This window comes from Alosa alosa, chromosome 18 (assembly GCF_017589495.1).
Source record: "Alosa alosa isolate M-15738 ecotype Scorff River chromosome 18, AALO_Geno_1.1, whole genome shotgun sequence".
Taxonomy (NCBI): domain Eukaryota; kingdom Metazoa; phylum Chordata; class Actinopteri; order Clupeiformes; family Clupeidae; genus Alosa; species Alosa alosa.
Window position 1 is genome coordinate 10,355,244 of NC_063206.1, and position 24,630 is coordinate 10,379,873.

Genomic DNA, 24,630 nt, shown 5'->3' on the forward strand with positions numbered 1-24,630 from the left:
ACTCTCAAAGCCAACCATTCTATATTGCACTGAAAGTGAAGATTACAGAAATGCTGCAACTCCTTTGCATAAAATAATAAAAAATGAAAACTCTGAAACATCATTCAAATGGTCTAACAATCAAGATCAAGGCACGTAACCTACTATGTCTGTCTTTCTCCCTAGATGACGTCTAGCAAATGCAACCATGATGGCATTTATTCTAATGAACATGCCGATTTGACCAATGGTGTTCCGAGACAGATTCGCCCAGACCAATGGAAGGGCGTCACTGTGACTCACCAAATAAGGAGAGACAACGCCATAAAAGGAAACATTGTATCTCTTTATAAGGAGGAAAGTAGATCGTACTTTGATATATTCGTCCACTTTCATATACGGTAAAGAACTCCAAGTATTGAAACATTGTAAATAGTATAGAGAATAGTCTGCACGCCTACAATGAAACTGAATTTACAGAGACAAAAGATTTAAGGCCGCCATTGACGACGTCTCCCACGTTTACTGTATGAACTACATGTCATGGCGGAGTGATTCGAGAGCTGCAATCCGCATTTTCCTTTTGGAGAAAGTGCTTCGAGTTTTGAGAAAGGAGAAGGCAGAGCTAGACTGTCGGGGTGAAGGGTCTCTGGGACAGCATCACTTTTGAAACTTTGCATAGGTTGTTACGTAGAGATTCCGGATAAGGCTTTGACCATATTTTTCGCTGTTTGTTTACCTTTCGTAGGTTCGTGTGCTGTGGTGCAATTTTAGCAGGCAGTTCAAGCTCCAGCAGTTGGCTGGCATATTTTGGCTAATTAATTTCTAAAATAGAATGATATCTAGTCAGGCTAGATCAACACTGAGTGGTAACGGATCAACAGCTGGGAATAACGCGGGTCACGGTTCTGTGGTTATCGGTAGCGGACTTCGTCCTGGTTCGGTCCGAGCAGGGCAAGCAGTGTCTGGGGTCAACGATTGCGCTGGTGCGGTTGGACGGCCGGGGAAAGGGGCAGGGATGCTGGGGGGCAATGGTCCAGGAGTGGGTTCTCGAGGAGGAGTGAGACCAGGTAACGGGACAGGCTTGACCACGTTACAGTCAGTGGGTCAGGGCGGACTGGTGGGTTTGAACACAGGCGTGGGGATTCCCGGTAGCGGCAGATATGATCCCGATAAGGAGTGTGCACCGGTGTGTAGCGGTTCGGACGCGGAGTCCGACTCCGGGGATGATGATGATCCTATGAGTTCAGTCGGGGACAACCGAAGAGGTGTTAAGCGAGAGCGGGCGGAGATGGAAGCCGCTATGGTAGGGCCAGAGATAGGGGTTCAGCCAGGGGGTTATGGCGTGGTCACCGGAGGTGTTGCTGGGGCAAAGCCTGGGAAGAAAACTCGTGGGCGAGTGAAGATTAAAATGGAGTTCATCGACAACAAATTGAGAAGATACACAACTTTCAGCAAACGGAAGACTGGAATCATGAAAAAGGTGAGTGTGCAGCAGAGTCTGTCAATCCAAGTCGAAAACTCAATGTTGAGTGTGTTCCCTATGACAACACTGACCGGTTGCCATATAATGTCATAACTCACTGCATCACCCAGTATGATGTGACTTTAACTGGTGTTTTATGGTTATCTTAAGAGTAGCCTATAGAATGTGTTATGTTATTTCGGATGATTTTAAGACTAAGTAAATGTACGACAGTGTCACTGTAATTTCCATGGTCAACTTATAGCCTATTTCAAATGAACATAACCAACTAGTTAGAGAACCTGTGCCATGATCAACCATTGCTGTGGGGCATACACTGACAGTTTGGCACAGACTTTATTTGCACAGTTGATGACCAAATCACACCGAAGTGAGTATTGATTCAGGTAGGTGTATCCGTTCCATTTGAAGGTGTTGAGCAAATAGACCATGTTTGAATGTGGGACTGAGGTGGAAGGTGTTGCTGTGCACATGGGACTCTGATGGGCACAGAGTGGTGTTAGCCTACATATTCCCTGTGCTGGCACAGGGTGACTGGGAACCACTGAAGACACGACTCGCTGTGTGCTTAAAATAGAGTGTAGCAACTGACATTCTCTATTTCTGACTACCACCACCATATATATATATATATATATATATATATATATCAATATATAATATAATATATATATATATATATATATATATATATACACACACACACACACACACACACACACACACACACACACACACACACACACACACAAACTCTCTCTTGCTCTCTCTCTCTGTCACTCAGTCAAACACTCATACACGCAGACTCACAGGAGGTGGAACCAAGCAGATTGAAATATTCCTTGGCCCTTGTTGAACAGTCGCCATGAAATGTTTTTCCTGGGGCGTTAGACTTAAATGCCCAGCTTTTAATGGCAGATATTCCTCCCGGAAAATGGCATGCATGCTTGCCTACCTACCTTCTTCTCTTTCCGCATGCGAGATTCCAGAATGTTCTGTTTAAGACCTCATTAAAACATCCAACTGCAGTTGGTGATGTAGCCAGCTGAGCTATGGTGTTAATGTGCCAAACCAACATGATGCAGACGTTTTACTGTATTGCACTGGCCTGGGTTTGGGCAGACACCCAGAGCAGGACTCTATAGTAGGTTACGTCTTCTCAAGTGGTGCTTCAATGAATGACTGCGGCGTCATGACGGGCTTCATGAGCGTAGCGATGAGCTTGATGCTTTCCTTAGTGTCCTCTCTTTCCCTCTCTCTCTCTCTCTCTCTCTCTCTCTCTCTCTCTCTCTCTCTCTCATTCTCTCTCATTCTGTGTGTGCCATGGATGCACCCAGCTGCTGAGGTTGGCACAGGCCCCAGGTGGAGCGGCCCTGGGCGTTGCGGGCCGATGCTCAGGCAGGCAAGCGGGCGGGCAGGCGGGCGGGCGGGCAGGGCACACTCCTCATCACCCATGTGCTCATCCAGCCTGGAGGCTGCTCAGGAAGCCCAACAGAGTGAATCTCTCTCTCTCTCTCTCTCTCTCTCTCACACACATTCTCTCTCTCACTCTCTCTCTCTCACTCACTCACTCACTCACTGACACACACACACACTCTATCTATTGCTCTCTCTCTATTACTCTTTCAAATTAAAATTGAAAAGTGCTTTATCGTCATGACTGTTTGAGTTTAGTGTCGCCAAATCTAGCGAATGACACAGTAATATCACAAAATAAAGAAAGGAGAAATACAGCAATGTGGGTATAAACATGTACAGAATACAGAACTCTCTCTCTCACACACACATTTTTGTTTGTGTTTTATTTTGGTAAAATGTTGTTTTGAAGTTGTATGAACTAGATGGATCATTTAGCGCATTCAGACAGTTGGTAATTCACTGACACGTGAAAGAAACCATTGTGGTTGAAACCATGAGAGTCATGAAATTCATTGTGGACAACCGATATCCAGCTCTAGTTTCTCACTGGTTTACATGGCTGCTTTGCCTGAAACATCACCATTTTAATCTAATGTTTTGTTGTGTGCAGGGTGTCTGCTAGCAATAAATGAACTATCAGCTGTTAATGTAGTTTTGGAAAATGGTAGTTTTGACAGCTGTAGTTTATGAGGGCTATTGCACTTCACATAAATAGCTTGCTTGGACTTTTGAACAAATGTTTTCAATTCTATACATCGATTTGGTGCTATAACAAGCAGACACAGTTGACACCCCGTTTGTGGTTCTCCTGCACCCATTTGTTCCAGAACATTAAGACCTCATAAACTGCTGTAAATTTAGTTGTTTGTGTTACTTATACTCATGCTTGGAATTGAAACTTAGGTAGTATACAGTAGGTGTTTTAAATAGACTGACCATCTATTTTCCGTCAGTTTAAAAATTGGTGCGTGTTTCCCTGTAACTGTGCAGTTGTTGCAGCCGTCTATTTGTATTGTGTTTTCTGCAGCTCTTTAGTGTGCTGACGCAGCCTTGACGGGTTTAGTCTGGTGCATCAACTGTAGCTGCCGTCCGTCAGTGTCTCTGTGCTTTTCCTGCTCTCCGAACAGCTGACCAAACCATGGGAATGACCCTTATCAAAGGCAGCTCCAGAGGGCAGTTGTGTCTGGTGGTCAGCAGGTGATTCAGAATCTCCTGTCTGACAGCTGCCCTAACAAGAGGATGCAGCCCCTGAGATCTAATGCCACCCACATAGTTATCTTGCGCAGTAAGATTAGAAACACTTACAAGGTTGGTGGCGGAGGTTGGTTAATTTGGATAGTGAAATGAATCTCTTTGTTGTTGCTTGTAGATGGTAAATTATTCTTTAATGGTATGGTGTGGCAATGCACTGTTAATTCCTTGTGAAAGTTTGTTGTGAAGAGTTTTGTTGATGATGTGAACATTATATGGATAATTTGGGACCAGTGTGGGACACTAACTAAGTAAGGGAAAATTCAAGCCATTACTCAGCAAGTGTGCAAGACTAATGGACCATGACAGTTCAGTCCCTGGAAAATGCCGTCTCTGGTGCAAAAGGCCATGCCGATGAAATGGTCATGAGACACTGACATAGCTTTCTTAATCCCACTGCCAGGATTTAAGTTAATCTATTCTTGGTTTATACATTTGTACGTCTACTTACATTTTGAACTTATACAAACAGGAGTATTAGCTTTGAACTATTCCATGATTTCTTCCAGCTGCTTGAGCCTTTGCATGCTTGTCTGAATCGACCATATCTGTACAATTTCATCTGCAAAACAGAATCGTCCTTTAGTAAGTATCTGAGTAGAGTATGGAGTTTTCAAAGGATTCATGTTGACGCCTGTTTATTGAATCCATTTCTTTGAGCACACAGGAAGCAGCAATAGCAGCAATATGGACTAACAAATAGCTCTGTGGTGGTTTGAAGTATAAATCCCTGACCAGACAAGTAGAGCTTTGTGTTAGCGTAAGTGCTCTCTTTTTCCTTGGCTTTTGGAAAATATCTGTCTGTTGGAGGAAAATAGCTGCTGTAATACAGGTATATTATTCTCTGAGGGAACATGCGTTGGAGTCCTTGAAGAGTGTTCGCAATGCTGTCCCTTCAGTGCATTTTACTCTCCCCTGTCTAGGTTTCTTCTTGGTCTGTGTGTGTGTGTGTGTGTGTGTGCGCGCTCCGCTGTGCTTTGGTGTGCTGTGAGTGGGCGACAGAGCCGACTCTCTGGCCCACTGAAGAGCCGAGTAGGACGGGACGCGGAGGAGGGCCTTACAGCGGCCCACCTTTGCCGTGCTGTCCAGCAGCACCCGCTCCTCTCCCCATCCAGTGTCGGTCATCTCCGTTTCTGTGGCATGCGTGTGGTGTGGGAGACCTCTCTAACGGAGTGGAGCTTCATAGTTTTTAGACCGAATTGGTATCCACATGAAGTTGCAATGACAACTGTCCTAAATTTATGTAGCATGAAGGATAGAACTAAAATGTGTATGGTAATAGCTTTTGGATAAAATAAATGTTTGAGAGGAGTTGTTTAAACAGTAAAAACATCAAGATTTTACTGGTCTCAAAACCACGTATAATGGTTAGTTTTATGGTGTTAATTTGAAACACCCATTTCAGCAATGACTTCACTAATGTTGATTTATAGTCCCTAATTATAAATCCCTGTGAAATCTCACAGTATGACTTGGGGTCTAGAATGATTGGTGAAAATAGCTGTGGTCATGTTCAGTCCATGACAAAAGATTGACAGAATCTAATCGATGGCCTAAATCTACAGTAGGCATGCAGACCCAGGAATAGTTTTGCTGCTCTTGTTTGCCTTGGACTGCGTAAGCGCTCCTCTGTGCCGGTGGATTAGAAGATTATATCAAGAGCTGTCAAAAGATGTGCAATGGCCAGACCCACTTCTCTCCGCACGCCTCTGGAAACCACTTGTGTGTCACATTACATCATAATTGTGCTTTTCAAGATGTTTTGGAAAAAGAGATAAAATAGATGTTTATGTATTTTATTTCATGCTGAACCACGCAGACAGACTGAAGCATTTTTTTTTTGCTGTCTGACTCGCATATGCTATTTAGTTCTGATTTAGATTAAAGACATGACAAAACTATGACTTATTGAAAATACTGTCTGTGTATGATGCAAGCTGTGAGCAATTGCATACTAGCACTGTGTTTTTTTTATGATTTAATACAATTTCAGGAAGAAGAATAATCTGGAAGAGGCTGCTAAATATGTTGCATCATTAAGACAAATCCATAATTTCCCAGTGTCATCCTAATGTCTCATGTCTGATAAAGCATATTATGCTAGCTTTACTTTTGGCATGTGTGCGTGTGTGTGCTGTAATGTTGTTACTACCCTTCTCAATCTGGGGCCCTTCATTATTCCACCGTCAGTGTCCCTGCACACACAGTGTTATAGATGAATCCATTCATCAGCAGATTCAAAGGCTCACTTTAATGTGTGTGTGTGTGTGTGCAGTGTTTCCCACAGAATTTAATTGTATTTGTGGTGGTTGGTTTGCAGAATTAACTTGAATGCAATAGTTTTTAGCAAATTAGTGCAGCGTGGTTATGATGCTAACCAGATTTAAGCTCAATGTAGTACAACCTGGAAAATCATTGTGTGGTGGTCAACGTTGATATTGTGGTGGGCCGCCACAAATAAGTCAATGTATGGGAAACACTGTGTGTGTGTGTGTGTGTGTGTGTGTGTTCCAGTGAAAGATGACTAAGATAGCACTTCTGAAAGGTTTATGACATACATAACTGATGGTATGTAAGGTGTCTTGAACGCATTTTATATGGAGTGTGTGCACTCATAAATGTCTGGCTATCACAGACACACAGTGCACTCACACTCTCATAGAAATCTCTTCAGATGTGTCGTGTCGTGTCGTGTCATCTAGCTAATATCAGAGTCCGATGAAGGGCAAACTCTTTCGCGTTTCATAGCCACCTCCATCTGTATGAAATCAATCCTCTGTTGCTCCATACCATCAACCCCACCAGCACCACCCCCTCCCCTCCCCGCAATCACCAGTCCCCTCGGCTCGGAATGCAATCAGTCACGCACTATCATTGGCCCCCTATTTCTGGAGGCTTATCTCATGTTATTTTAGTGACGTTTTAGGCCTTTACGTCAGGGTTCACCAGTGCAGTGTGGGTGCGTGTGTGTGTGTGTGTGTGTGTGTGTGGCATCATCACTGGTGTACAGGGTTGGCACCGCCACTGTTTGTAAACACCTCAAAGGACCGCTACGCCTGCAGTGAGTCAAAGTTAATGCCAGCCATGCTTTTGGGGTTCTCTCTTGAGGTCCAGTAGAGAAAGACACAGTCTTCTGGAGTGACCTCACCGATAATTCCTCCGCAGTGTTTGTTATTGTGCCTAAAGCAATTTGTGAGGCTTTAGTGGGTTGTGAAAAAGCTTTAGTGGGAGTCTGCAGTGAGGCCAGTGTTTTGTCCGGTCCTAACTTTCTGCTGAAGGGAATTAATTCACAAGTCACAATTTATGTTCTTTTGCTGTGTTTAATTTTTTGACACCAGTGAGTGTTCAGTTTCCTATGTAAGAGTTTTTGTTTTTGTCTTAAGTGGACTTTTGTGTTGATTTATACTGTGTTTTGGTAAAATAAAACATCTACTGACAATTGATGTCTGGACATTTCTGCCAAGTTACGTAATGAAACAGTAATGATCTAGGAAATCTAAATGAGTTCTCCGCTTTTCTTGAGACTTACTACCTATCTCTCTCTCTCTCTCTCTCTCCTTCCCTCTCTCTCTGCAGGCCTATGAGCTGTCCACGCTGACGGGCACACAGGTGCTACTGCTGGTGGCCAGCGAGACGGGCCACGTCTACACGTTCGCCACACGCAAGCTGCAGCCCATGATCACCAGCGAGACGGGCAAAGCCCTGATCCAGACCTGCCTGAACTCGCCCGACTCGCCGCCCCGCTCGGACCCCTCCACTGACCAGCGCATGAGCGCCACGGGCTTCGAGGAGACCGACCTCACCTACCAGGTGTCGGAGTCGGAGAGCCTCGGCGAAACCAAGGTTTGTACCACCGTGGCTTTGCCCTTCGAATAGCTTGTGAAAGTGACCTCTACGGGTCAGGTGAGGCTTGAGGTCCTCAGTTCTGTATTTCTAACTTTCGGTTCAAGTGGTTCTGTTAAGGTTCTGATCAAAGGCTACTCAGGCGTTGGTGTTCATGTGCAAAATATGACCCTTACTTGCGTAGCTGCTTCGAGATTAAGTTAACCTGAAGCCTTTTCACTTTTCCCATTCTGGATTCATGGTTAGAATTAGAAGCTGCTTTATGCGGATCTCTATGGAAGCATATGAGTAGCTTTATTCAAATGAGAATGCAATCTGCAATATGCAATTTAATATTGCAATTTGCAATAATATCCAACAAATTGTATTTTAATCTGCAAAGTGACAATGAAATCCTAAAATCAATTCCAATAATGTTCAAAATTCAAATGCCAATTCATTTTGCATTTCAATTTGCAATATTCAGTTTCATCATTTAACTGTCAATTCGTTTTGCAATTTAATCATTTAAAGTGCAATGTAGGATTGCATTTTAAAAACATATTTGGCAAAACTGTCAATGCCAGCCTGAAAAGATTTTGGATTATTTTGGGCAAAACGTTTTGCCATCGTTTTGAGGCATTTTATTCAAATGGAAAATAAATGGCGCCCCCCGTGATTGCACTGCACTTTGGTCACGCTCTTTGTGTTGCAAAATTCGCATTGCAAAATTCGCATTGCAAAAATCGACGTTGGTCCATGCGTCATTCCCAGCTTTGTAACTTGGCGCATGGTCAGAGCCAACTGGCGCTGGATTCGAACCCCAGTGTTCAAGATGGCGTTGACCATGGAGGTATTATATATAACTGGAGAGAGTGACTAAGTCCCGCCCTCCATACAAATGAATGGTGGAGGCTAGGCTAGTAAATCCGGCCAATTCATAGTCAACGCCATCTTGAACACTGGGGTTCGGATCCAGCGCCAGTCGATTTTTATTGGATATTCTGTAAAAAGAGAGTCGTCCTCCAGTAAGAGGGTGGCGATAATGCACATAAAGTCCTTGCCTCATAACAAGAAGAAGAAAAAGTTGCTCGGGAACGCGCATGGAGTCGAGTAAACGCAACTTAATTTCATTGGATAACAGCGGCTCTAACTAAGAGCGGTCTGCCTGCTGTCCTGCTGCAAATATGCATTCGAACATGAAAATCCATAAACTATAAATAAACTATTCGGTTTTTAGTGCCAAGTGTAGCGCATTTTTACAGTCTATGATTGGTTTGTTTTTTATTTTATTGTTTGCCATCTCATAGCGGGTGCTCTAAACGTATTCTAGCGTTGGCCCATGACCAAATCAAGCCAATAATAGCCAGTAGCCACAATAATGACTGGAGCCAGAGCCCTCAATAGCCACCCTGTTTTGAAAATAATATTGAAGATATTCAATATTATTGAAGATAACGCACAGAACGGTCAGCCTGAGCGGACAATAACGTCCCCAACTCATCTAAAATGTTGTGTCTACTTTGAGTTGTACACCGCAGATGGTGAAGTAACCGTTAAAGAGAATGTTGTCTGCGGACTCAGCAAAAAAACAGTTTACTTACGCATCCACTATTAAATTGCAGTTTACTTACGCATCCACTATTAAATTGAAAACGAATTGACAGTTAAATGATGAAACTGAAGTACCATGGCAAAATGGAATGCAATTCAATCCATGTTTATTCTATTTTTTAACCAACATTATTGGAATTGATTTTAGGATTTCATTGTCACTTTGCAGATTAAAATACAATTTGTTGAATATTATTGCAAATTGCAATATTAAATTGCATAATGAATTTTCAATTGCATAATGTAATGTCTTTTTGAATTGCATATTGCAGGTTGCATTCTCATTTGAATAAAGCTACCCATATGCTTCCATAGATCTCGGCTCATCTCCTCAGTAAATTGCTGACTGTACCCTGAAAAATTAAGTCATTAGCTATCCAATCCCAGGTGAAGTCTTTATCACATTGGAAATTGATTGCAGACCTACTAAGTTTTTCTGACTGTAGAAAGTTCATAAAGGATTGTAATAGAAATGTCATATAAATTAGGTTGAATCCTCTGAAATATGGTTCCAGAAATTGGTAGCTTTTATCGTTCTGCAACTCTGCAAGAAGTCAAGGTAAGTTTAGTTGAAGATAAAAAAAAATAACTGGAGTAGAATGAATGAGAATGAGATGAGAAATTGTGTCTTTAATAGAAAGGGGAGGTTGTTTGCTTCTTCTCAAAAAGTGGAGGTCGAGGCCACAGAGTCCTGTGATGTGAATCTTCAGCCACAGTGGGTCAGGCTGGGGGCTCCATTTAAATCATTAAATCATCTTTTGCTCTCCAGCTGCAGAAGATAAGTTATGGGGCTATCTCTCTCTCTCTCTTTCTCTCTCTCTGAGACGAGCCTCTCCAGAAGTAATCATTTCTTCCCTGATAGATCTGCCAGCGTGTGCAGACATTCCCAGAGGTGCGTGGCCGTGCTTCACCTCTTCAGACACCTGACGGCTTGATGTTTAGACGGAGCAGCGTGTCCGATCTACAGATGGATATACTGCGTGTCTGTACTTTACTAAGTCCTACACCAACAATCATGTCTAATGTGAGCTACAAGCTTTTGTTTATGTGGGAAGTTGCCAACAGTTTTGTCTTACTCAAAGACATGAGTGTCAAATTACAGAGACTTTAGAAAAAGTGCTGATAAAACGTTGCTTTGAAATATTGCGAAGCGCCTTGCAGGAATAGAACAAATAGTTTGGCTTTGGGGAATAAGAAAGAATAACAAAAATGTCTTTGTTATAACTCAAAGCTTCTAATTCAAATTCATCAGAGTGTAGAGAGTCCCTAAGTAACCGCTGGTGATAGAGATGTGTACCATCTCGGCGGTGCTAATGATGTGAAAAACCAAAAGAAGTTCTTGGGCTTGCCAGCAGTCCACACAGCTAAACAGGAACACATAAGCAAGGGTGTTGAACTCTAAATGAACTTTATCTTTGCCCTCATGGTTTTGTTCAATAGCGCAGTAAATCATTTTTAATTAGCCAAACCAGCCCATTTGCCTTTTTGCAAAGGGGGGATTTACAAGCTGTTGAGATCTAGTATGAAGGGAACTATTAAAACCACTTAGCCTGCTGTTTTGTATTCTTCTGTGACAACGTCCGTCTGTGGGGAAGTTTTGAAAGCCCAGAGCATCCTGAAAGCCTGAGACAAATCTTCTTGGCTCTGGAAAGGCGGAGATTTTATCTTCATTTCCATAAAAGGATGAAGGCTTTTAACATGCATCAGGTGTATTGTCTCACTTTCGCAGAATCATTTTCAGTTTGCTCTGTATTGTATTGTTTGTAATGGGGTGTGTGTGTGTGTGAGTGAGAGACTCCCTCCTGGAACCATGCCTCATTCTAAATATCTCGCCCATTTCTTTCACCACCTGTACCCCACACACACTGAGCTCCACCAACTGGCAATAAAACCTTAATGGAACTCCAGCATCATATCAGCCCACCAGCCTCCCATTTACTGAGCACCCAACCATTCTAGTGTCTATGACCAAAGATTCTTTCTTTGGTCAATCAGCTGTCTCTGGCATGACTATGACAAGTCACTGAACCAGGCCAACATTCTTTGCCACCCCAGCACACCTGACCTGCATGCCACTCCTTTGGTGCTGCCACACCTGTGTCTGGTGGGTCCTTGATCAGAATACCACCCTGTCAGTCACACTGCTGCCCCCAACCCACACACACACACACACACACACACACACACACCAATCCATATGGCACCACTGCACAGGTGCAGAGCTTCCCAGAAGGTCACTGCTGGGCACTCCCTGTCCCTATGCCAGCACCCACACCCTGGAATGGAAAAAAGTCGACACACATCCGCATCAAACGATATGCCCCTGTTGAAAGCTTTCTCCCACACTCAACACCACTTACTGCAATGTCCAAAATGAATCCTCCATTTGGCATCTTTGTTCTTATGACCATAGCCCCCAAGTCCTTAACTTCATATGTTTGCAATGCATGCAATTGCATTGCACATGTTTTCCCACGCTAGCAGATATCCACGTTAGTATATGGGGCTCACTAAGGCATACAGTTTCGTAGTTAAATCAACGACTCAAAGGGCCGTCCTTCCCTGCTTGGGACGTCGGGAGTGGGACACCCACAGGGATGACCGGGGGGACAGGGATTTCGCCAGGTGCCACAGTCCCGTCTTTTCCGGAATTGAAATCCAAGGGACCTCTACGGAACGCCATTTCATCATTATCAGCACCGTCCACCTCTCCACAGCACTCCACCCCACCATTCGCCCGGCTCGCAAAATAAAAAGCCCCAAACAGTCCATCACAGGGCCCCTGTGATATCGCCACTCTCATCAGCTCACTCGTACCAGCGTGTCCTCTCAGTTCTTTTATATTTATATATAATTCCACTCCTGCGCTCATTATAAATACCCCTCCCCGGAGGCCCTGAGCTGGACCTGGTGTGTCCCTCTCGCTCAGACACACTTGAGCACTCTCCGCTCATTGATAAAATTTGATTCGGCCTCCATGTCCTTATATGGTATGGTTTCCCTGCTCGCTCTCTTGGCCAGGGCCCCTCACATTCCTTATAAGCAGCAGCTGTCTCTGGATCATTCTTTTTTTTTCTTTTTCTTATTTAGTGGTGTGTGTGTGTGTGTGTGTGGACGGCTGGAGTGGGGGGTTTTGCTGTGGGTTGACTGTATTATGCTGAGACAAACCCAAACTGCCTCTCTCTCACTCCTGGTCTTGCTCTCTCTCTTCCTCTCCCTCTGTCTCTTTTCATGGGGGGATGTTTGGTCAGTGAGGGCAAACCGCACAGTTGTGGTGTTCTGGGGATGGAGCTCAGGAGCAGGCTTTTGTTTGTTTTTCAAAAAGGTCTGGGGAAAAGGGAAGCCTTGCCATGCAACACACATACATACACACACACACACACACACACACACACTGCAGTTTTGTACACTTAAGAGTGAGGCTTGCATTCATTAGCTCTTATGGAACTGGGTGAACTCCAGGGTCTGGTGGTTTTCCTAAGAGTGTGCATGCGTGTGCGCGTGTGTGCGTGTGTGTGTGTGTGTGGTTGTGTGATTATCCTCACAGATCTCGAAGACACTGGCTGATGTGGACTAGTTTAGTGCACCCTCATGCGCACCTCTATCTATATTCCTCTCTGGGAGTCACATGATGGCGGTTGATGGAAAGCAGAGTCTCGCGTTCGATCTGTGCGCCGTTTTGAGACCTGCCCCCTTTATTTTACGCTGTTTATGTTCAAGTGACGTGTTGTGACGCTGTGTCAGCACTGATTAGTGGAGAAGGTTTTTCAAATAATTACAGATGAGCCCCAGTGAATAGCCATCAGACAACTTAAAACTCTCTTGGGATTGGGGATACGTTTCAAAGCAGGTTTTAATGAATATATTCACCTGACGTTTAGGAGTCAGTAATCTATGTTTACTTTTTTATTTTTTATCTCACAATCATGTGGACGGGCATGTCCACATAAACAGAGCCCATCTTTTTCCTCTGTGTTTTCCAAGGGCACTGTGATTTATCTGGGAGTTATGTAAGGAAGAGGTTATGCTGGAAAATGACCAAGAGGGATAACAGGAGTGTGTTTTTAAAAGTCTGCTGCTTGTCTGTGGTTGCCACTTACTTGGAGGCAGTTTACTCACTAGACTGATAAATCAGTGCCTCTCTCAAATATCTTTCTTTCTTTCTTTCTTTCTTACTCACTTTCCATCTTTCCCTCCATCTATTCCCCTCTCTCTTTCCCTCTCTCTCTCTCAGCTGCTACCTTTTTCATGTCATCACTACATCATTATATTCACACGTATCTTTCAGCTCATCTTCACTACTGGGCCTTCAGTTTCGTATCAAGACAGTTTTGTCTTAATCTGTTTGATGGGGAATGCATAATCTGCTTTTGACAGATCTTGCTCCGTCAGCCCCGTGGTATGCGCTTGGAGGAAAACGCAGAGTTGAGATCAAGTTGAAATCTCTTTAGTCGTGGTTAAACTCCTCAATGGTGCGATGGACCAGGCTTGCATACAAATGAAGAGAGAAGACCCTGCATGCTCAGTCTCATATACACACACACACACACACACACACACACACACACACACACACACATATACCATACCCCCTCTCTCTCACACTGACACACACACACACACACACACACACACACACACACACACACACACACACACACACACTCCCGCGCTCAAACACAGTTCTTAGTGCCGGCAAGGAGAGAGGTACTAGGTGACAAGTGAGTGTCATTGAGATAGCGGAAAGTTAATTTACTCAGATATGCACCCTTATCTTAAGCTTGGCCCTAAATAGGGCGCCTGTTGGAAAAGAGAAAGAGAGCCAGAGAACGAGAGATGGAGAGCGAGAGAGAGCACGAGACAGAGGGTGACACATTTAGTGAGGTGTGTTTGTGTATGTGAGTGTGTGCATGTGTGTATTAGGGAGGGATTTATGGTGGGTGGGTGTGTGGATTGTGTGTGTGTATGTGGGGGTGGTGTTGAGCAATGTGTCACTGTGTAAGGCAGGGGGGTGGGGCCAGCACGGCCTTATGTTGCTGCGAGCAGCTGTCCCGCCGGCTCGCCATTGGCTGGCTCCCGCCGACTTGGGCTGCCTTGCCTTTTTTAGCCGTCTCCCCAAACGGAGCCGCGAATTCCACACCGCTGGCAGTGTGACAGGCCAGGAGATGGCCGCCAGCAAATGGGAGATTACGCCCGCCGTCCGGCCAGTAAGCCGTACAATGGGGGCCACTAAAGCAGCTTGAGCACCAACGCCATTTGTCACCTTCGTTTTTTTATTGTCTTAACCCGCTCAGGGGCACAGGACACCCCTCCCTGACTACTCTGCACACAGTTCTGTGCCATAAGCCACTGGCCACATGTTTCACGTCGTATATTAGATTAACGTTCAGAGATGTTAAGAGATACACCAACCAAAAAAAACACACACAATGACCTGGGGGGCGTTGGCATCTGATGAGTGCCAAGACCAGTTTTGTGTGATGTGTTGTTTGTTAGCTGTCCTGCACCCCCACCCCACCCCCTCCCACATACACCCTCCCATCACCCCCAAACCTCTCCACAGCACAATTATCATAATGCTCCTCAGATGCTATGAGGTTTCAGCGTTGCTGAATAATCATCTCCATTAGGCGAGCACTGTTTCTTAACTAATGCATGCGCTCTGTAATGCAGGCTCTTAGAAGAGTGGGCTTTTAAGGGATGCTGTGTTCCGGGTTGGCCCTGGCTCTTGTCATCCCTTTTCGCAGTGAATCAGCGCTGCTAGGAGATTTGTAAGGCCTCATTATTTGAAGTGGAGGCCTTTTCTCCGGAGGTTTTATTGTCTTAAAGACTCAGCCCCTAGAGAGAGCCGTCCCACACAGAGAGGTAGTGTACGCAGCGTTTTTTGTTTTTTAAATGGATGTAATTGGATGCTCATTTTGGGATTTGTGTTTGATTTAAAGAGAAAGTGAGTGTTTTTGCCCTCTCGTTAAAGTGGATCTTCTAAAAAAAAAATCCCCATGCACTTATTATACTTTGTAAAAAGTACTGGCAATACATTTAATCTGTTATCCTGCCAAAAAGTCAATGAACTGAATCTATTAACCTCAAATGCAAGAATCCTCTCCTCAGTATTAGAAATGGTCTTTCCTCCTGTGCTTGATGTGGTCTTCCTATTATTTAGACAAAGTTAAGGACTTTCCCGACACATGGCTAAGAACTTCTATGAATAAATCCAACAAATAAATTGTACTGACCCACAGACAGTTGTCATAGAGTGGGAAGGTAGGACTGCGTCATAAAGGTTCATAGTTCCATCTGAATGTCACATTCCCCCCAAAGTCACCTGTGGGAATCATGGCAGTGGCTGATGTGGAGTGACATTGTGCAAGGGCCACGTGTCTGTCCGTTGGCACTGATGGGGTTAATCCCCCCCCCCCCCCCAGGTTTCAGGTTTCCAGCCAGCTGTCTGCTCAGAGCCCTCAGCTGTTCACCCATTCTCACCCCCCTTCAAAGCTCCTGGAGGGCGAATGACCGACTGTCCTCCCTGTATGTTTCAGACACTTCACAGCCACCACCGACCCCAAATTCCCCCCCCCCCCCACATCATACATGTACAGACACACATGCACACACACACACACATGGTCAGATTCACACACATGCACTCCCATGTACACTGATCGGCACTGTGCCCTGCCCTTGGCAAATAATGACTTCTCTCCTTGACATAGGTTGAGGTGTTCCTACAGTATGTGTGCAACACCGTCCCCTGGGTTAGGCCTGCTACTGCAGCTGTTTCCAGTACCTACACTTCTGATCTGTGAGATGAGGATGTGACCCCCCCCACACACACACACACACACACACACTGTTGTGCTGTGGCCACCTTTTTTAAGCCACATTCATATTTATAGTGACTAGCATCGAGAGACCATGCAATGTTAATGTAATTCAGCGACGACCGGTGAAATAACCCCTGCCGATACGAAACATCGGCAACAGAGTTAAAATACTGTTTATGCTTCTTGTGTATGAGGACAGTAAAGGAAAAAAGGAGTGTATCAGATGCTTCTGTGCTCTTCCCAAATGTGAAAGAAAAGTGAAAGTGAGTGGGGCAAGTCAAAGAGAACCCTTCTAGTCCTCAAAAACCGTGTGTGTGTGTGTGTGTGTGTGTGTGTGTGTGTGTGTCCCTCTCTTTCACTCTCACTCTCATTCTCTCTCCATCTCTCTCCTGTCAGTGAAAATGGACACATTCCTCTCCATTTTCCCAGAAAGAGCCTTTCACAGACTGTACACCAACTGACTGGATACAGTCAGGCCCTCCCTCGCTCGCTTCCTCACTCAGGCAGATTGATGTTAACATTGCTCCAGTTTTACAGGACTCCGTTCAAACTCCACATCTGGTCATGATCAGTACACACACACACACACACACACACACACACACACACACTCACACACACCCACACACAATGCACTGCCTGGTCTCCCAGCTACACAGTGGAGCCCAGCTCTGGGTGAAGCACCTCCAGTAGCAGGAGCACCAGCCCCCTCCTCCATCCCCTTCCGCAGGGTTAATTTACAGGCCCTATTTTAACCCAACCCGCAGGCACCTCCAGTATGTCTGAACAGGGGAGCCAAGTGTGTCAGACTAGCCTGTCCCTGCGTAGCCAGTGTACTTCCAGCAGAGGGGTTAGCTTTACCTGCTCCTGCTGGGTGGCAGTGACTGAGGTGGGGGTCGGAGCCTTTACTCTGCCGCCTGGCCTCCGCAGAAGCAGCGTGGTCGGGGGGAAAGGGAAACGTCGGGAGCTCCTGTCAGCACAGGGTTCACTCCGCAGGGTGCTCACCTCTCACCCACTCAATTAGTCACGTATAAACGGGAGCTGGCTCTCTGTGTGTGCTCTTAACTGCAGGCAAACAACCTGGCTTTTCACAGCGAGACTGTGGCCTGAAAGTAATGAGATTAACACGTTTTAAGCAAAAATGTTCGCCAGACTATTTATCCCAGACAAAAGATGCCTGCTTTAAAGGTAGATGTCTATTAGGAAAGTCTAGAGAGTCGCGTTTGTGTCTGTGTGTGTGTGTGTGTGTGTGTGTGTGTGTGTGTGTGTGCACATTCGTGATTTATCCAACACGGTTACTTTGAACTGTTAGATTACTGTAGTTCATATGTCCTTCTTAAATGTTGTGACTTCACTGGCTGGAAGTGACCTCTACATTATATGTAAATGTAAACCGTGTCTCAGTGTGGTGCACACCCACACACACACTCTGCCTGCATTTAACCCATTCGTGGATTGTGAAAACACACACAAACACAATATAAGAGCAGTGAGCACACCAGGAGAACACACACACTAGGGGCAGAGAGCATACACACACACACACACATTTGCCATATGGAAATAATCCAAAAGATCTTCATCCACGCATTATTGCCAAGTCACTCTATGGGCATAGTGATGTGAGTATAGTATATATACTCTTTGATCCCGTGAGGGAAATTTGGTCTCTGCATTTATCCCAATCTGTGAATTAGTGAAACCCACTCAGCACACAGTGAGGTGAAGCACACACTAATCCCGACGCAGTGAGCTGCCTGCAACAACAGCGGTGCTCGGGGAGCAGTGAGGGGTTAGGTGCCTTGCTCAAGGGCACTTCAGCCGTGCCTCCTGGTCGGGGTTCGAACCGGCAACCCTCCGGTTACAAGTCCGAAGCACTAACCAGAAGGCTACGGCTGCCCGTAAAATGTGGCATACCAATGTGAAATAGCAGGGTGAAGTGTTCCTTATTTTCCTTCATCATGAGCTGTATTCTGACACGTTATGCTGTGTTGATTGTGTGGACTCTGTGGCCTGTGGTTTGGTCTCTGTACATCAAAGGTGGACAGTTTGGTTTGCCCCCTGTTGAATTCTGGGTCTGATGATTTGCTTTCCACAAGCTCAGTTTTTGCATCTTTTTACACAGAGGGCTTTATCTATCAGTTGAATGTTTGCCTTTGTGTGACTTTAATGTTGTCGGTCAGGGATCTCCCTTTGTCTACCCTTTTCTTCTTCTCTCTTCTCATCTCTGCTACTCTCGGTGAGGAGCAGTGTGCCCAAGAACCAAACTAGCATCTTCTCTCAGTTGAAACATATCATCATCTCTTAACAGGGAGTCCTGGGTTGCTAGAGCTTGTTGTCATGGTTACCGTTCATCATTCGAATGTTTCTCTTTTATCATCTGTACTCTTCATAAGTCAGTGTCAGTGGACGGGCAATTACCCATGAAATGATCTGCTAACACAGATGTAGCTCTGAGGCCAGATTTCTACCAAAGCTGTGCATTGTTCATATGCTATGCAGAACGTCTCAGCTGTTACCTAGTCTTTTGTTACCAAGGTACCATTTATGTTTTTGTATTTACAGGTTATGTAAGATTGTATTGTTATTTTGATGATCTAACCCTTTTCCAGTAACCTAAGACCTACCAGCTCAACACTGCCTCATGTGGCGTGTTGGAGTGTTGTATGCTGTTTGATTTCTAAACAATGATGTGCAGTGGCATTCAATCTAGACAGTAATTTCACTTCTCTGCATGGGTTATAGAACCCTCTAATGCCACCTGGGGCCTGTTTAGTCATCAACCTCTACCCATCTGCTGTCTGTGATTCAGTGAGGAGTTTCAAGTGACTCACTTGTTGTCTCACTACCTATAGGAATGGCACAAAGTTAAATTTAGGCAAAACTAGGGACATCAATTATTTCTTAATAACGATGTCTAGATTGCACCATTAGTTTGATCATGAGTATTTGTGTTCATTGTAAATTTTGATAAGGCTACTTTTAAAGTCTGGCTGCAGCATCCTGAAAAACATTAGTTTTTTCATTTCCTTCTTCTGTTCTTCTCCTTGTCGCCACAGGACACTCTTAAGCCGGCCTTCACCGTGGCCAGTCTCCCTGGCAACACGAGCACGTCGACCACCACCTCCACCAGCATGCAGGCCAGCAGCAGTTCCTCCTTCCCCATCACCAACTACCTGGCGCCCATCTCTGCCGGAAACAGCGGTGGAGGGGCGGCCAACGGCACGCTGCTGAAGACGGCCGGCGCCCCCGGGGGGGTCATGCAGCTGCCCAGCGGCTTTACCTTCATGTCAGGTGAGGAGTCCAGGAACATGCCTGTTCAGTTATTTCACCAGATGGCTGTTTGTTTGGCGATGGGTGTTTCATGAATGGGCATAGCATGGCTGACTGACCAGAGATCAAGATTTCTGTAGCAACAGAGATCAAGATTTCTGTAGCAACAGAAATTCCCCCAAGTTAGAGAGAGTTTTGACCATAGAAACATAAGATTGGAGAATTCATATTGAGAGCACAGTCATGAGATGAGATGTGAGAGGAGTTGGGGCACTTGTTTTAGATGTGCAGTTTTACAGCTAATGGTTGTTGGCTAGCTGATAAGCTCAAAGATATCTTGCAAACACAGTTGAACCTTGTGTTGAACTGTACTGACACAGTCATATGCTCATAGATGATGATGGGGAATAAGAACATTACAAAACTAGAAATGTAATGGCAGAGGAATTACAATAGTGGATGGAAAGCTGCTGGCTTAATGTTGGTGGGGAGATTCCTGGAAAAAAAACATTGAATCACTTAATCTTTGAGTTCATACAAACCCTTGTACCAAAAAACCTTGTGTGTCAAGGCGTTCTTGAGATATAACACTCAAGGTGTTTTTGACCTAGACATTTGACCTTTGACCTCCAACATCAATTCACTTCATCTTTGAGTTCATACAAACACTCATACCAAATTTCAGGCATGTATGTCAAGGCATTCTTGAGATATCGTGCTCTGAGTATTCATGGACTTGAACTTTGACCTTTGACCTTTGACCTTTGACCTCCAACATCAACTCACTTCATCTTTGAGTCCATACAAACACTTGTACCAAATTTGAAGCATATGCGTCAAGCCGTTCTGGAGATATAATGCGCAAAGCATGAGATATGGCTGTGACTTTTATTTTGACACACCGGAAACACTTAAACAGGATGTGTAGTTTTAGGGAGCGCCAGATTGTATGCTTTAGAAGCTGAAACAGTTGGACTTACAGGTGACACCTGTGCCAGTGTTGTGATTAGCCCGGGAACTACTCTGGGAGCTTAACGAGCGCAGCTGGCTTTAGGCCATTATGACATCACAGCCATTCAAGTCTATAGGGGGAAATGAGCTTTTTAACATTTTTAATCCCCTATTTCTCAAAAAGTATTTACTTTTTAAAAAATCTGAAATAATAACTCTCTTGCCCCCCTCCAGACCTTCAGAACTGTTATTTCAACATGTCTGTACGTTAAGCGGTTAGAGATATAACACTCAAGGTGTTTTTGACATTGACCTCCAAAATCAATTCACTTCATCTTTGAGTCCATACAAACACTCATACCAAATTTCAGGCATGTATGTCAAGGCATTCTTGAGATATCGCACTCAGAGTGTTCATTGACTTGACCTTTGACCTCCAGCCTTTGAAGTTTATGGGGGAAAATTAGCTTTTTAACATTTTTAGGGGCCGTTTATACGAGAACGATTGCGAAGGAAGACGACAAAATATTTTATCATAAGGGCCTTTCGTTTACACGGCGACAGCGCCATCGGGCTTGAAGGCGCAAAAATCTGAAGACTCCTTCCAGAGTGTAGAGTTTTGAAGACGACCGGTTTGCGTCTCCGTCTAAGCGGCTAAACCAAAGATCCTTGATTACCTCTCTGGCTAAACTGTCAAATTGAGATGTCCCGCGGCGTGGCGTGCCGGGGTTCTATCACACCACCACCCAGCGGTCTGGAATGCATATCCAATCGAATATCACATACTCTTGCGTCTTCATATAAACAAAGATTTCCCCCTGAGAATGCTCGTCTAAACGTGAATAAAAAAATGAAGACGAGACGCCACTTCTGTTCTGTCTTCTCTTTTCATTGTCACCGTATAAACGTAGCCTTAATCCCCTATTTCTCAAAAAGTATAAACTTTTTTAAAGATCTAAAAAAATAACTCTCTTGCCCCACTCCAGACCTTCAGAACGGTTATTTCAACATGTCTGTACGTTAAGCTGTTAGAGTCGCATTAATTCTTGAAAAGGTAAAAAGAAAAAAAGGTTATAATAAGTAGAAGCCAGGAGATTTCAAGATAGTGGATTCCATCCACTATAATTAGTAAATATTCGAGGCCCGAGGTAAATATTCGAGTCCTCTTTAAACCATCAAAGGAGTTCTGCACAGTTCATTGATAATCTCAAATTATTATTAGCAGCAGTAGAACTGCTTAGTCACGTTTTATTGAATAAAAACACTACTTGTGGCAGCCGAGGTCTTTTGATGTGCTGTACAGTATGACCTGTTCCTGAAGAGGTTACCAAGCCCACGTTGACCAACCCATCGTGTCACCGAGCTTATTTGCATTGTGCAGCTCTCAAGCTCCTCCTGTTCCCCACGCCCCAGTAGCGTTTTTAATTCAGCACGAGCCACGGTGACCCTGGTGCCTTTGATTGCCATCGTGGAGCCAGAGAAATAATCAGGCCGATAGCACAATGAGCCAGTAATTACCGGTAGTAATGAATATTCAATGGCCTCTGAGTGAGACAGGGGGGTGGCATGGGTAATTTCCCAGGTCTGCCAGCAGCAGAGAAGAGGAGAGCCCGACCCCCACCTGGCACTGTTTCGTTGTTGGTTAGCAGTGGCTACTCTTGGTCATCTTTCTAGACTACAATCAGACTGTTATAAAACTACAGTTGCCAATATTGGTGGTTTAAGAATCGTGTGTTGCAACATTGTATGAAATTATTATGATTGAAGGTGCCAACAGGCACTCTGTCACTGTGGTAAACCATGTCGGTAAATGTGTTTAGTTGAATGTTTTTTCATGGCAACAGTAGTACATTGACCCTGTACAAGTAGTTACTCACGGTCTTGCAGAAAAAAACACAGATGACCTATTTTTGTGTTTGTGTTTGTCTTTAGAGGGCAGTTGGCCAGATAGGCTAAGTAATTGTCATAGCCAGGTCAGGTGCTCTAATTCCAAGGATAAAAGCATGAGCTGTAGCCATGTTGCTAGCTTATCTCTTTGGGGTTTTACTATGCCAGAGTCTTTACTACCCTGGGTAGCTTCTGACCCCAGAACAGATCTGCCCCTCACCTGGCATTGGTCTAGTGAATCCTGTAGATAATCACCAGATCCCTGTTTGGCATGGCACTGCCTCAACTGACCTTTGTCAGTCTTACTCATCCATGTTAGCGTGTCATGACACACAGGTCTTCCCACTCACTCATTCATCCCCCTCTTCCTCTCTTTTATTCTATTTCCTCATTTCCTGTCCTCCGTCCTCTGACTCCTCTGTCCAGCAGCTGGCACTCCGTTCCCCCCCGGCACCCCTGCCATTCCCCTGGGCTCACTGCAGCAGCACTCCCTGGCCATCCAGGGCCAACAGGGGCCAGCCATCGCCGCCACGGCTGCCCAGACGCAGACGCAACAGGGCCAGCAGGCCGTCTTCAGGCTGCCCGCCGCCGTCTCCCTCACAGGTGAGAGGCACAGCTGCCCCATCTGCCTGATTAGTTACTCTGCTGCTTTAGACGTCTGTGTCTGCAAGTCTGCCTAACTCAGGTCTGCGTTCAAGTCTGTGTTCGGCTGCGTTCTCAACTAGTCTGTCTGTTCTGTCCGGCGTCTTTGTGTCAAAAAGTCTGTGTGTCTGCTATTCTGTGTCTATTTTTCATGACTGTCTGTCTTTTGATTGGTGTCTGCATGTGTGAGTGAGTGTAAGAGAGAGAGAGATTGATATATAGTGTGTGTGTGTGTGTGTGTCTGTGTGTGTGTCTGTGTCTTTTCATGTGTCTGCAATTCACTTTGTCTACTTCCTGTCTGTCTGCCTGAGTTTATTGTTAAAACATTCAAATGTTCCCAGTGTGCAGCCCTAGAAGGCTGTAGGGCACTGTATGTATGTATCTACGTATGTATGTGTGTGTTCGTGTTTGAGCCCAGAGCTAAGGTGTGCTTCTCACAGGTGGAGCCATGTCTCAGCAGCTTCAGGCCATACAGGTGCACCCCACCACCCAATCCAGCTCCATCAGCTGTGGAGACAACAGCCCTGAGATCTCCCAGGCAACCACCACAGGTACTCTCTCTCTTTCTCTCTCTCTTTCTTTCTCTCTGTCTGTCTGTCTGTCTGTCTGTCTGTCTGTCTCTTTCTATGCTTTCAGCTGGAAAGAGTGAGCTATTTGTAGGAGGTGTCGGAGCATAACATTAGTCATGTTGTAATGACAGTCGTGACATTAGAATAATTTATTGGTAACTGAATTGGTTGATTATTCATTCTAGTAGTTTAGGTACTGTTCATTATATTTGAATATAAAGTATTTGCTGTGTGGTGTTTTGTTCGCCTACAGTAATTCTTATTGATAAAGACATGTTGGCAAGTCTTTTGTAGGAGGCTGCAGGTCTTCATTTCACAGAATTTTACAAAGGTTATGCCTCTCATTACTCATCAGGGATTCAAGTGGGGGAAATGAAAGACTAATTTCATATTTTAAAGGTCAATAAGATGCAATACACACAGTTTAGTGCAATATTGCCCCCTAGAGTGAGAGATTCAGGACTGCACCCAGCCTGGATATTCAACTTTCAAATCTGAAAACCTCATTTGTTTATTTTCTTGTCCATGTCCAGCCACAGTCAGCCTCCCGGCAACCATTGTGACGTCATCTGTGCCCACCTCCATGGCAGGTCACATGATGTACCCCAGCCCCCACACGGTGATGTATGCCTCTGCGCCCACGTTGGCTGATGGGGGGCTGGCGGTCCTCAACGCCTTCTCCCAGGGGCCCTCCGCCATGCAGGTGTCCCACAGCCAAGGCCAGGACTCAGGTATGGATGAGCACAGCAGTCAGGGAGGGCCAGTTGGCAATGTACAGTGCTTTGTCAAATGTGCAGTCGTCGTGTTGTAGAGTATATCCTAAAATATCTTTTACAATTTCATCTTATCAATAATAAATGTGTTATTATTTTAACTTTTTAATGTTTAAAGTTTAACTTAAACTTGATGGGGG

The 24,630-nt window shown here is 44.9% G+C and overlaps 1 protein-coding gene across 8 annotated transcripts in view; it reads left to right on the plus strand.

Annotated features, from left to right (window-relative positions):
- The first annotated feature begins 305 nt into the window (after positions 1-305).
- Positions 306-24,630, plus strand: part of LOC125311547 (serum response factor-like) — a 28,167-nt gene continuing 3,842 nt past the window's right edge. For 3 of the 8 annotated variants that reach the window (XM_048269732.1, XM_048269730.1, XM_048269724.1), the window contains exons 1-7: positions 306-1,462; positions 7,712-7,978; positions 10,434-10,595; positions 19,455-19,689; positions 22,933-23,109; positions 23,589-23,699; positions 24,251-24,448. In XM_048269732.1, the coding sequence (XP_048125689.1) occupies positions 815-1,462; positions 7,712-7,978; positions 10,434-10,595; positions 19,455-19,689; positions 22,933-23,109; positions 23,589-23,699; positions 24,251-24,448 (1,798 nt within the window). In that variant the 5' untranslated portion in view covers positions 306-814. The remainder of the gene's footprint in view (positions 1,463-7,711; positions 7,979-10,433; positions 10,596-19,454; positions 19,690-22,932; positions 23,110-23,588; positions 23,700-24,250; positions 24,449-24,630) is intronic. The other 5 variants (XM_048269731.1, XM_048269727.1, XM_048269728.1 and 2 more) reach the window with 4 other exon arrangements.